Source organism: Octopus sinensis, unplaced genomic scaffold (assembly GCF_006345805.1).
Source record: "Octopus sinensis unplaced genomic scaffold, ASM634580v1 Contig09264, whole genome shotgun sequence".
NCBI lineage: Eukaryota > Metazoa > Mollusca > Cephalopoda > Octopoda > Octopodidae > Octopus > Octopus sinensis.
In genome coordinates, this window is record NW_021831739.1 from 1 (window position 1) to 13,375 (window position 13,375).

The following is a 13,375-nucleotide window of genomic DNA, read 5'->3' on the forward strand; positions in this document are numbered from 1 at the left end:
TGGTTTTAATATTTTAACGAGCTTTTACGAGTGATTGACTCTATCATTATGACTGATGTCAATTCCTTAGCCACCCCAATTAACTGGAAGGTTGATATTTCTGACAGTCTATTTGTAGCAAGGTGAAGACTGTATTATTGTCCCTTATCTAAGCGATCAGTTCAGTTTCTGAAAAATATTCTGCATAATCAGTCGTGTCATATTGCCCTAAATTATTTAACTGTGAGAATTCTTCGTTTGTCTGATGATATTAACAATAAAAATGATACCATGTCTGCAAACGAATTGATTCCCAGTTTATAAGAGGTGGCATTTTTTTCAAATTCTAAATTATGTTGATCAATCAGAGCTAGGTTATTTTGGAAGATAATGCGTCTTTTGAAAAGTTCATTCTGGCTGTAAATTTTTGCTACCAAATTAAGATTTATGACAAGCCAACAATGTTGTTTAATAAAATTTAGCCATTGTTGATTACTCTTTGAATCGTATAAACTAGTTAAGTTAGTTTCATGTTGGCTGATTTTTATTCTTAGCATTTAAAAGACATTTTTTGTGAACATGAGTTCTAAAATGAGTAGATTCATTGATAAGAAATAGGTTAGATATGAATAGCTTAATTCAAATATATTATTAGTTTTTTAAAATAGCCAAACAAAAAATAAACCATTAAATAGCAATAAAATAAATAATTTTTTAATGTTTTAGGAAATCTGCAATTTCTTCGTTCTTTCGATCCCATTGATCACGACAAATCTTGTACAGCACAGGAAACAATAAGAGTTATTAGTTTGGTCCATTTTCTTTTATCTAAGCGACGTCCCGTAAACATCAAAATCGTCCTGTCCATAACTCTTTCCCTACACTCCGAAGGTCTCTATCTATTATCTATATCGGGGGTGTCAAAAATACGGCCCGCGGGCCAGAGCTGGCCCGCAGTATAAGTTTAACAGTGTATTTAAATTCTAAAATTATTATTTAACACCAAATAAAAATACAAGAATCTAGATTCTAGAATATAAATAAAAATAAAAAAATTATTACTTAAAAAATAATTAATTGTTTTTTGGATTTATATTATTCTAATTGTTTTTCTTGTCTTGTGCTGATGTCTTTTTCAACAAAACGCAAAGTTGATACAGAATGCAGATCTTTTCAAAAAAAGTGGAAACTGGAATATTTCTTTGCCGATTTAAATCGGAAACCTACTTGTTTGGTCTGTAGACAAGAAATTTCAGTTGTCAAAGAATATAACATTCGACGACATTACCAAACCCACCATGCTCATGAATACAATAATTTGATGGGAAAAATTAGAAAAGAGAAGTACGATGCACTACTTGCATGTTTGCGGAATCAGCAATCTTCTTTTTCCAAATTTCGAGATGATAGTGAGGCAGCTGTCAAAGCTAGCTACGTTATTTCTCGGGAAATAGCGTTAGCATCAAAACCTTATTTTTATAAAAACATGTATTATGAAAGCTACTGAAATCATATGTCCTATTAATCGGCCTGATTTCGCAAGCATTAGCCTTACAAGAAATACTGTGGCAAATAGGATTTCAGATCTTTCCACTGATTTGCACAATCAACTCAAGACGAAAATTAGTTCATTCATTACCTTTTCCATTGCTATTGACGAGAGCACTGACATTATGGATGTGGTTCAGTTAGCTATATTCATTCGTGGTGTGGACGAGAATTTGACGGTCACAGAGGAGTTCCTTGATATGATACCTATGCTGGACACTACTACGGCAAATGATATATTCAAATCTCTCGTCAGTGTGTTGGATAACTTTGGAGTGGAATGGGCACGTGCTGTTAGTGTGGCTACAGATGGTGCTCCATCAATGATTGGAAAAAAAACTGGCGTTGTGGCTCAATTCAGAGAGAAGGTACAGGCTGTAAATGGAGGATGTGATTTTTGGATATTTCACTGCATTGTGCATCAGGAGGTACTGTGCACCAAATCGTTAAAAATGGACCATGTAATGGAGGTGGTCGTCCGGACAGTAAATTTTATCCGTGCCAGAGGTCTATATCAGGGTTTCTCAAGTTTTTTAACGTCGGGGCCAAATCGATAATTAACCATTGTCTTCGGGGCCGCAGAATAAATTAAATTAAAACTTTCATTAACTTTTAACTAATTTTTTTTTAGATTCATTTTTTATTCAGAAACCGAGATAGTTAGTCTTAATTAATTAAAGGAAAATGACTAAAACGAAAAATTGTTAACTAAAACGAAAAATTGTTAGCTATTTTAACTAATTGTTAACTAATTTGTCATAACACGGAATATAGGAGGCACATGTAGATCGCAAAAGCTGGCATAAGTGATTATCAGTCAATTTATTTCGATATTTATTTTTTATGTGAATCATTTTACTGAAAATTGACTCACATAAATAAGTGGATCCGAACATTGAAGCATATTTATAAGCATTTATGAGTATATTCGGATATTTTTCTTTGGGAAGTGAACTATAAAATTCCATTAAATTTTCAATCTTTTGCACTGAGGTAAATTGCACATCTGATTGAAGGTCTATCAATTCTAATTGGAGTGATGGCGGAGCATTCTTAGGATCTATATTGAATGGTGCTGCAAAAATTTTCATTGATGGCAAAATTTCATCAAAATTCTTAAAATAAACTAAATTTTAATAAACCTTAGAACGTTTTTCAAATTCAACAATAAGGTGACTGATAATGGTAGTATATTTTTCAAATGAACCGTTAGCTTTATTTTCACTCAAACAAGTAAAATGAATTGTATCTTTGAGCATTATTTGATCCCTCCAAAGTTTTAATTTTGATATAAAAGAAGCAATAGATCCATAGAGTTGATGGCAAAATTTATATTTCCCCTGTAATTCACAATTTAACGACGATAAATGAGAGGTTAGATCTACCCAAAAAGCTAAATCGGCAATCCACTCTTTACTGCTCAACAAATCATGGTATTTGTGGTCTTTAACAAATTCTCTTATTTGAGGGAGTAGTTCATAAAATCTAACTTCTATTCAAGCAAATATACCTTTTGAGGCACGCGGCACGACTCAACCATCGAACAGTGGTATGGTAAAGCACATCATTATGCACTGTGTCAATTTCCACTAACATTTTTTTAAATCTCCTGTGATTGAGAGATTTACCGCGTATCCAATTCACAATGGACAACACCGTACTTATTACATTTTGCATTTTAAGTGACTTTGCGATTATATTCTCCTGATGAATGATACAATGTTGCCAAAATATAGGATCAAGATTTTTTTCAAGTCTCCATTCTGAATAAAGTCCATGAAACCCTTTATTACGACCAATCATATTCGCCCCCCCATCAGTACATATGGAAATTATTTTGGAAGGATCAATGTCAAATTCTTTAATACTTTCAAGGAATTCGTTAAGTACATCCATTCCTTTTGTAGTGCCTTTTAATGAACGAAGAGAAAAAAATTCTTCAGAAATTTTAAAATCCGAAGTGACACCTCTAATGCATACGACCATTTGTTCGGTATCAGAGATATCTTTACTCGTGTCGACAGCAAAAGAATGATATAAAAAATCTTTCGATGTTCTATAAAAATTATTTTTAATAGTAAAGAACTTGATTAGCTGACGGGCAAGGTCCTCAAAAATACATTCTATTCTTCTTGTAATAGTATCATTACTTAATGGTAATCGTTTTGCAATATTTTGTATATTTGACGGACAACATTCATCACAAAAAATGGAAATAGCAGTTTTAATAATTTCTCCGTCAGAATAAGGTTTCATATTTACAGCAAGAAGGTGGCTAATTTTATAAGACGTTAATAACTGATGCTTATTTTCCACTGGTTTAAATATTGAGGACTGATTTTTAAATGACGTCTTTAATATATTGAGTTTTTTTTTCCTTGACTCTCCGAGATATAAATTGTATATTTCGGAGTGCTTCTTATAATGACGTTCAATAGTATAATTTTTCAATGAATTAATGACACAGTTGCATATCAAACAAACAGCTTTACCATTCAGTTCAACGAAAAAAAACTTTTCTTCCCATTCAATTTGAAATTCTCTATTTTCTTGAGATAATGTTCGATATTTCTTTGATGGCATGAAAAAATACTCAACCTGAAATATATTTACAAACACGTGTAGTTAAAATATTATCTTTAATAATATTAATTTACAATTAATTTTATATCCAAAATTTATTTTAAAGTTTGGAAGTCGGGGCCGCAAAAAAGATTCTCGGGGCCGCATGCGGCCCCGAGGGCCGCACTTGAGAACCCCTGGTCTATACCACCGTCAATTTGACAATTTTCTGAGTGATATTGGTTTTACTCACGGACTACCATATCATTCCGAGGTAAGGTGGTTAAGTTGAGGTTTGGTATTGAAGAGATTTTTCGATTTAAGAGAAGAAATCAAACACTCCATGTTTGCAAAAAACAAACCTTTACCAGAATTGGAATCTCTTAATTGGTTGATAGACTTGACATTTTTGGTGGATATTACAGAACACCTGAACACGCTTAACAAAAATTTGCAAGGACGAAATAAAGTTGTTACACAATATTTCGAATGCACACAAGCTTTCACCATGAAGCTAATGTTATGGGAGACACAATTGACAGTGGGAAACACTGAGCATTTTTCTTGTTTAAAAAGTGTAATTTCCATCACATCGAATGTTGATGTGAGTCGCTATAAAGTGAAAATAACAGGATTACTTCAACAGTTTGAGACACGTTTTGAAATTTTTCGTGAACTTGAAAAGGAATTTACTGTTTTTCGATCACCATTCGCTGCAAATATTACACATCTTGCAGCTAACTTACAATTGGAAATTATTGATTTGAAATCTGACTTAGATCTGAAGAATAAATTTACCATTGTGGGCTTAGACACCTTTTATAAATTTCTCTTGCCGAAGTACTTCAACTTAACAGCCTTAGCTGCGAAAATCTTGTCAATGTTTGGAAATACATATCTATGTGAACAACTTTTTTCTTTAATCAACATAAACAAAACAAAATTTCGATCAAGGCTCACCCACACTCATCTGAGTGAGATTCTAAGATTGACGGTAACTCAGGATTTCACTCCAGATATTGACGCTATTATGAAGAAAAAAAGATGTCAAGTTTCTGGAACATATTTTAATTATAAAAATTAATAAATGTGTTGTTAAATGATTTTAAATTAAAATTATAAATTAAAAATCATAGTACGAATTTTGTTAAATCAAAAATAAATAGTCTGGCCCGCGGAGCCTAAAATTTTTTAAATCCGGCCCGCGGGCTATTGTCTTGCCTGAAAGTATTGTCTTGCCTGCTTTCAAAAACAGCAAAATTAACAAATATTGATTCCGACGATTCAAACCCTGATTTTTATTTAACATTAATGCCTATTACCATGGTATCTGTTTTTTCTTTGTTTCCGGTCCCCATCTGTTTTGAATTTCCAAGTTACACACTTGTAACATGTTTTTAATCATTATCTCTTCAAAGATAATAACTCCTCCAACACCAAAATTCAAAAGCATCAATTTTTCATCTATCCGCCTTTTCAGTATTCATATTTAAGCGCCGTATATAAAAATTGGGAACACGATTAAATTGACCAGTCTGATTTGGTTTAAGCAAATATCTCTGCTTTTCCATATATTATTTTTCTTTATAATTTCTTCAGCATTTTATAAAAAAGTTAAAATTTATTCCGGACTCTTTTGAGCTATCCCTCCTTGCTTTCACAAACTCAGGAATCTTAGAAAAGTCGACAATTCAACTACTCACTGACATTAGTAGGAGAATCTCGAAAACAAACGACCGGGAGGGGACCAGCAAATCTCGGTCGCTGTGCTCAGTGGACCCTCTCGCCTGCTATTTCAGCCACTTACCTAGCTAGCATCTAACTTTGTTGAAAGAAAAAACATATTTCCTGAACTAAATAGTAAATAATTATATATTTAAAATTTATTTTTTCAAAAATAGTTTTTTATCTTTAATAAATTCGGAGATCATTTTCAGGACTTCATTATCGAATTGAGGAGGTGGTTTGCTCCTCCCTGAATTCAAAAAAAGAAATATATACCCACAACCCAACAATAAAGTTCTATTTCACTGTCAGTAGAATTTAATAAATCACTGAATTGATTTAATTGTTCATCTGTCATTTTATTAATATATTCGAGGGCAAACTTGCTGAAATATATTTGGGGAATAATACCTCATTATTAAATCACTTTCCAGTGTTCCCCTCTTTCCTGCCTGATAAACAAGTCTACTTCTTACCCTGTTCTTTATTTGGCACAAGCTACGTAAAAATATATTATGTGAATTAAAAAATAAAGTTCGTAACGTGCCACCAAACATAAAATAAATTATTTTATTATAAATAATGAAAAAGATATTATTTTTATATAAAAATATTGCTCAAATTTGTTCAATTTTTAGACGGAAATTATCATTCAGAATATTGTCAGTTTCTACAGTGAATTGTTAGATATATATTTTTATTATATTAATTACTAACAATTTAGAATATAAATCAAAATTATATGATTTACTGACCCATTTAGTGTCGTTCTGGTAATTCACATTACAGATATATGGATTATCCTGCAGATACTGACAACTATTACGATTTTACTGAGAGGTCAGTCCGACAAGGCAACTAAATCCTAATTATTATTCTAATATAGAATTTATAAGAAAAGTGAATTTCATCTGGACAATCCAGTTAATATATACTATTGGAGTGATATCCATCTGCACATTCCAGTATAATTTATATCATAAATATACCAGAGAGAATGTAAGGGATTACCTCAATCAAAATCCATGGTTTATGTATAATAATCTGTATTTATAAACCTTTTATTTATAGGGCTTTGATCGTTGTTTGTATGCTTGCCATTGGCTGCTTTAGAAATAATGTGAGAAATGTGCCGAGAAATTACATAATGCTATCCTTATTTGTATTTTATTGGGTTTTTGTCTATTTTAGACATTTTTCTTTGCAAACTTTCTTGGAGCTGTCAGTAGGTTTGTTTTTTAATATTTGTACCTCTCTGAGTTGTATTTTTGATATTTTCAGTTTTCATCTAATTATATAGAATGTCTATGTCAAAATCGAGTTATCTTATTGGACTGTATTTTTCGGTTTACAAACAAGAATAAATTCTTACATAATGTGCTTATTACGGGCCTTTAGAAGGTCTGCTATATATAACTGTGCTGTTTTTATTATTAGAAATGTTTACAAGGGAATGACTAGTTGTTCGATGCTGTCATAAATTTAGATCTCTGTGACATTACAAATCTTCTGGATTTAGACTGCCGAAATTTCTAAATGCGGTTTCTCTGAGATTTTTTGCTAGAAAAATGGATGTTCTAATTTCGTTAGCTTTTTTATAAAATTGTTTTGTTAAATGTGACCTCCAGAAAAATTCAATAAATTAAACTTGTCCCCGGTCAAAAAAGGTTAAAACAGTGTGCTAAGATATCATTAAATGCCATAATTATTAATATTATTTTAATACTAATATTCATTCTTGTAACAATTGAGCTATTTTCCATTAGCTGTATTGAATTTTTAAGATTTCCACCTCTTTTTCCTCTGCTGCAAGTAATTCTTTGGTTGTTGATATGACACACATTTTTGCTGTGAATAAAAAAGCTGAGTCATCAGAACCAGAGACTTTATCCCCAATAAATCTAATTAAAATATAGCCTAAGACTTTACAGAGTTGACACAGAATGCGTAAATACAACATTAATGAATTATGTTGAATACTACTCATTTGTTTCCAAAAATCAACTTGGTTTTAAAAGAATATGTCAAGGAGCTAAAGAACTGGCACTGATTTCAATAACAAATTGTGACCAAAGAAATAATTGAACATTATTCACGAACATTACTTTTTTCCACTTCTCTTTTTTTAATAGAATTAAAATATGTCACCGGCTGGATAATGCCCTGGGTTGGATAATGCCCTCTCAACATTATTTTAAAAAAATAAATATTTTTTCAAATTAATTTTGATTAGATTTTTTAATTTTCTTAATTATTTTAGTAATTTATCAAAGTTTTTTTTCAAATTAATCTAGCGTGAAAATTTGTTTTGGTTATTTAAGTTTTCAAATTTGAAAAATAATAAGTATATTCGATCAAATCTATATTTCAAAAACCAGAGGTTACGCTTTTTTCCCAAAGAAGAAAAGGAACTTAAACTAAAAACTATCGAGGTGATCGTTACATAATTATTATAGATTGAACATATGAGGACACATTTTGGAAGAGATAAGTTGCTTTCGATATTGAGAAAGGAAATTTATGCAGTAACCCAAGACGAAATTTCTGCTGTGATCTCAAAATTCGTTCACTGTCAGGTGCATATGTATTGAATTATTTTTAGTCAAAAAAGTTGATGGCGACTAAGCCAACAATCACTCCTATTATTGCAAGAGGGCCTAAAGATCGCTATATTGCAGATTTAGTGGATTTAAGAAGGTATGCTAGCCTTAATAGCGATAATGGATGGGTATTTTTTTGTATTGTCATTTGATGGAAATGAAGCGGTTGAATCAAGTCAATCGGAGATAATTGGATCCGATTATTTTGAAAACGAGGACGATTGTTTGAATCAACAAAGTGTGTATGAAAGCCATGTTCTCGCCGGAGAAAAAATGAAAAGGAGGCGGAAATGGAAATTTGATGAAGATGTAGCCGTAGGAGATAATGTCCTACTGAGACATGATATTGATGCGAATCCAAATAACCGAAAATACCCCCTATACGATCAGATTGATTCCACTATATATGAAATATCGGAGGTTGATAAAGACCAGTGCGTACTTAAAGATCTTAATGACGAATCATCAAAATATGTACACAAAAGTCGTATAAAAAAATATGACTCTTATAAAAAATTTTTATATAATAAAAATTCATGAATTTTTAATATTTGTTTTTAAATGGTAGACCTAAAAAATTGTATAATTATAATAAAATACGTTATTGATTCTGAAAAATTGGTGATGCCGTTTTTGCCGACTCTTTGAAAAATTCTTTTAATCAAAAAATTGAGAAAAAATTGAATAAATCGAATTAATTCCATTATCAAGTTATTTTAATTAATTATCAGGTTATTTTCGTTTGATTTTAAAAAAATTTTAAGGGGTATTATCCAACCCAGGGCATTATCCAGCCTGTGACAAAATATTTTAGAAACTTGTAATTTCAGCTTTTAGCTGCAATTCTTGACATGTGTTTTTTCCCTCTGGTTAATTTAGTTAATTTTATATAAATAACAATTTCAGGAACAATGTATTCGCTGTTTTTTATGCACTGAATATTCGTGTCTGTAATTATTTGAGAAAAAATATTTCATTAATAAGATAAATTTTAACGTTTAAATGGTTATTTAAAGCGCCCTTACGTGCTTTCTGATTGTTGTCTACAGAACGGAACCCGCAGTCGATCAGCAATGATGTCTACACAGGTAACATCCCAAAATTAAACCAGCCATTTACTAAAAATAGGTCCGTAATCCACACCCTTTTGGAACTGAGAGAAAAGTTTAATTTGTATAAAAAAGTCTTAAAATGTTAAATTTGAGTATTCGTTAACCAGTAGCGCTCGGTAACCGGTAGCGCCTGTGACATATTGTATGTCTAATAAGGTCTGATTGAACAAGTTCGAATAGGATAGGCTTGTTTAGATTGCGTGTTTGAATATTAAGCAGAGTGAACTAATATTTTCTTACAATAATCATTTGATAAATACTATGATCGTATTATATTGCTGATTGAACAAGTATGATTGAAAAAACATTGATTTATAACGGGAATCATACCACATCACCAAAAGCCCCCATTTTGCGAATACAATCGACATGAGGTCTCCTAGCAGGAGGACATTGCTCAATCAACGAATTCATCTACAATCACAACATGAATATACAATCGTCGGATTCTGTAAAGCAAAATTCTTTAAAATTTGAGCAAAATAATCAGAATGACTCACCCCACTAATCAAATCAACATTGACAGACCCCGCAGACTCCAATATGAACAAGGACAGTTTAAAGTTATCTAAACAACTTTCCCATCGTGAATAAACCGTCCTGGAGAGTTAAATGCTCAATCCTCATGTCGATATAGTGCTGTCGCTTATTGACAGACGGCTCAGGGTAGATCATGTTGATGGAATTGACCATAAAAGCACTCCTAAAATGGCAATCCCTCTGTACCAATAGGAGTGGAATGTCTGATCGACGTACAAGGAGGGGGTGTCGAACAACAATTTAGACAGACCCACGAAATATATATTCCGTTCAATGTGGTCATTAAATACGACCATCCGAGAGTAAATATGTTTACTAATAAACACCAATGGCCTACAGATGAGAGGACAGACATACGCCAACTCACATGTCTTAGCAAGCAGGGACATGACAAAGGCCGACCCAAACAGGCCAACCTCATTAAAGAAGAATATTCTAAACACTCCCAATACAATATAATAATACTCTTTTTATATGTCAATATTTTAGTCTGACAAAAACGAGTGATGAGTGACTTAACATGTCCTCGAATAACCCCATCAACTCACTCGGCCAGGCCTGGAGGACCACCGCCCGAAAGGCAAACCCATATTGCTCAAACCCACACATCTTGATGGGGGAGTATGCCATATTAAACAAGACGGGGAATGTGGAATCCACGTATATATATGCCTTCATAATACGGAAGAATGAGGGAATCAGTTCGACTGTCTCGTGGAATGTCCCCTTCACCAAAAACAACATGAAATTGCGGTAGACCTCTGACAGCCCCCCTTTGGGTGTTGTTCTATGAGGACTGCCATCACTTGGAGGGCGTAGCGTTGGAGGTCTACCATTATAAACACCCCCACCTGCAATATCCCCAGCAAACACCTTTTCGAACTGTTGGAGACACATCTGGTTGTAATATGGGAGGACAGAAGGACTGTCCCCACCCACCAGGAACTGACACAACACCTCAAAGAAGTAGTGAATAAACATTGACTTGGAGGGGTTCTACTCATCCTCCACTCACACCTACCGATATTATCGAGGGCAGTCGGTCTCGGATGTACTCTCCCATGGACTGGTCTTTGCTCACTTTCCCCACTCTCATCACACCTTCCCTATTATAATCAATCACTCTGAATTGCATAAACGTTGTCCTCATTTTGTCCGCTGCCATAAGAATGTTGCCTCCTCGACAACACTCCCATCACTTCCGGGTAAAATACACTCACAAACTGCTCTATATTCCCCCCATTACTCTATTATACTCACACTACACTTACTGGCGGGAATAATTGTTCTAGAACGTACTAGAACATTCTAGATCCCGAGGCCACCAAAACAGGAATATTCCAACCAAAATGTGGAGGAGGTTGACAGGGCTGCAATATACTGTGAAATCCTCAAGTTGGTGAACCCCGGGGAGTCCGTGTCTGAGGCAATTCGTCGTGGGGGCAGGGACGACAGGGAAGGCGAGTGAGCGTGGGGGGAAGAAAGCGGAATGTGGAAAGGACGAGGAAAGGGTGCTCGGAGGGATTGGAGAGACTGATTGGATTGCGGACAGTTTGGTGAGTGATGGAGAGATGAACATATATCAATTCACGTGCGAACAGATCGAGGATGTCCTTAATGGATCCACTGCTGTCATTCCAAAGGTCATTGTTGATATGTTTGCTGATGATGTTTTATAATTAAACTTTGGCACAAAAAATAATTTCGGAACTTTGAAACATGACTTTGGTCTTCTTGGATTTTATAATGCTTAAGAAAACTTGCTCGCCTGAGTAAGTTCAGTCAAAGGTGAATGGGACTCTATCATATTTTATGTTAACATCATGAATATATGTTTCAAAAATAAGTTTGAGATTTTATAGTAGTATTTCCATTTCATTTTTGCTCTTTAGCAAGGTTTGATAGGCGACTTGTTTAAAATCAGTGACAGAGATTTAAACTTATTTACCGACAAAACTTTATGTGCAATGTCGGCCAATTCAATTTATTTCTGTGAACGTGTTGACTAGACCCAAATGAGAACGCGTTCATCAGAGATGATTCGCGTAGACAAACCACGTTTTCTTTACAGTAGGAACTCGACTGCCTTTAATATACAGTGTCACAAGTTTAAGGATTAAGATGCACTGAGTCAATATTTTAGAATATTTAGAACAAAATGGTGTTTTTTGTATGAATCTTATATCCGAAACATTTACGATCTTGATAGAAACGAGTTTTTTGTGTACATGGGATCATTCTCCGATCATTGCAAAAAACATAAAAATGGTAATCATCTGGCCATTCAGTGTAGTAAAATGTTAAACAAAGATTACATAAAAAGAAGTTGAAAAGTGTTTCTAGTATTTTATTTGAAAAATAAAAATAAATAAATATGAGAGAAAAAAGACAAGAGGACAATCATGTCAATTCAAAAAAATATTTAAATTCTTATAAATAGATGTCTAAGACTATAGGCTGGATGGCAAAATGCAAAATACTCTAAACTAAAAAGCATCGAAACCTGATGGCCCACATTTTTAAAAAAATTTTCAATTTAAAATTTTTATTTTAGTCTTATTAATAAAAATGTGAAAACTTCTTTGGTTATCTCCAAACTGTTTACACCCAACTGAACTGCAAACAGTTTATAGTCTTTTCCGTCGTCCCAACATTTTATAAATTTTTCACGATATAGAGCATTTAATCATTGTTTAAAAACATGATTTATAAAACATAGATTAATTAAGTTAATATTATTTAATTGATGTTAATCCGACCGTTGTCCGCTTAAGGTTAATCACCTCCTTTTAGAGGAGGAAGTAACCAACACAACTCTTTGATCTTCTGTCTCCAAATTAGTTATGACTCTTTTTTACTCATTCTCTATATTATCTTCGTACGAATGACTTTCTTCAATTAAGAGGCTACTGACTGAATTTATCTCCTCATCAGTGATTCTGATCCCGTGCCTGTGCTCAACAATCATACTCTCCAGTGTTTTCTTCAACACAACTGACTGTATATAAGACTGAGTTGCGTCTTCGATAGTCAACTTTTCAATGTATTTGGAAACGAGCCCGTCCCAACTCAAACCAATGGAATTATTTCAATTTGAGCGTCGTAAAGAATGGACAACTACCCTGCCAATAGATCATAGATAAAGTCAATTTGTTAAGAATTGATGACTATAGACCTGTCGATCATTAAAGGGAATAAATAGCACAAAAAGAATGGAAAGCATTATGATCGAATATATACACGGAATGAAGAAATATAATACCCCTTTACTACTAACCGACTTAAAACACTGGACGCTGCAAAGACATC

At 33.2% G+C, this 13,375-nt stretch overlaps 3 protein-coding genes across 3 annotated transcripts; 2 read left to right on the forward strand and 1 right to left on the reverse strand.

Annotated features, from left to right (window-relative positions):
- Nucleotides 1-1,105: 1,105 nt before the first annotated feature.
- LOC115228042 (general transcription factor II-I repeat domain-containing protein 2-like) lies at nt 1,106-1,486 on the forward strand. Its single transcript, XM_029798716.1, has one exon. The coding sequence runs from the start codon at nt 1,106-1,108 to the stop codon at nt 1,484-1,486; it is 381 nt and encodes a 126-aa protein (XP_029654576.1).
- Nucleotides 1,487-3,012: 1,526 nt separating this feature from the next.
- On the reverse strand, nt 3,013-4,110 carry LOC115228043 (general transcription factor II-I repeat domain-containing protein 2-like). The gene has a single exon (XM_029798718.1). The coding sequence runs from the start codon at nt 4,108-4,110 to the stop codon at nt 3,013-3,015; it is 1,098 nt and encodes a 365-aa protein (XP_029654578.1).
- A 322-nt stretch (nt 4,111-4,432) lies between these two features.
- Nucleotides 4,433-12,681, forward strand: LOC115228044 (general transcription factor II-I repeat domain-containing protein 2-like). The gene is made up of 5 exons (XM_029798719.1): nt 4,433-4,929; nt 6,604-6,654; nt 7,006-7,039; nt 8,417-8,511; nt 12,621-12,681. Exons 1-5 carry the CDS (start codon nt 4,433-4,435, stop codon nt 12,679-12,681), a joined length of 738 nt encoding a protein of 245 aa, XP_029654579.1.
- The last annotated feature ends 694 nt before the right edge of the window (nt 12,682-13,375 follow it).

Excerpts from the sequence above, each read along its gene's own strand:
- LOC115228044 (XM_029798719.1), top strand. The coding sequence starts at position 4,433 with ATGTTTGCAAAAAACAAACCTTTACCAGAATTGGAATCTCTTAATTGG. Across the intron at positions 7,040-8,416 it reads AAACTTTCTTGGAGCTGTCA|TCAAAAAAGTTGATGGCGAC; the intron begins GTAGGTTTGTTT and ends AATTATTTTTAG. Across the intron at positions 8,512-12,620 it reads GATTTAGTGGATTTAAGAAG|TCTTATTAATAAAAATGTGA; the intron begins GTATGCTAGCCT and ends TTTTTATTTTAG.
- LOC115228042 (XM_029798716.1), top strand. The coding sequence starts at position 1,106 with ATGTCTTTTTCAACAAAACGCAAAGTTGATACAGAATGCAGATCTTTT.
- LOC115228043 (XM_029798718.1), bottom strand. The coding sequence starts at position 4,110 with ATGCCATCAAAGAAATATCGAACATTATCTCAAGAAAATAGAGAATTT.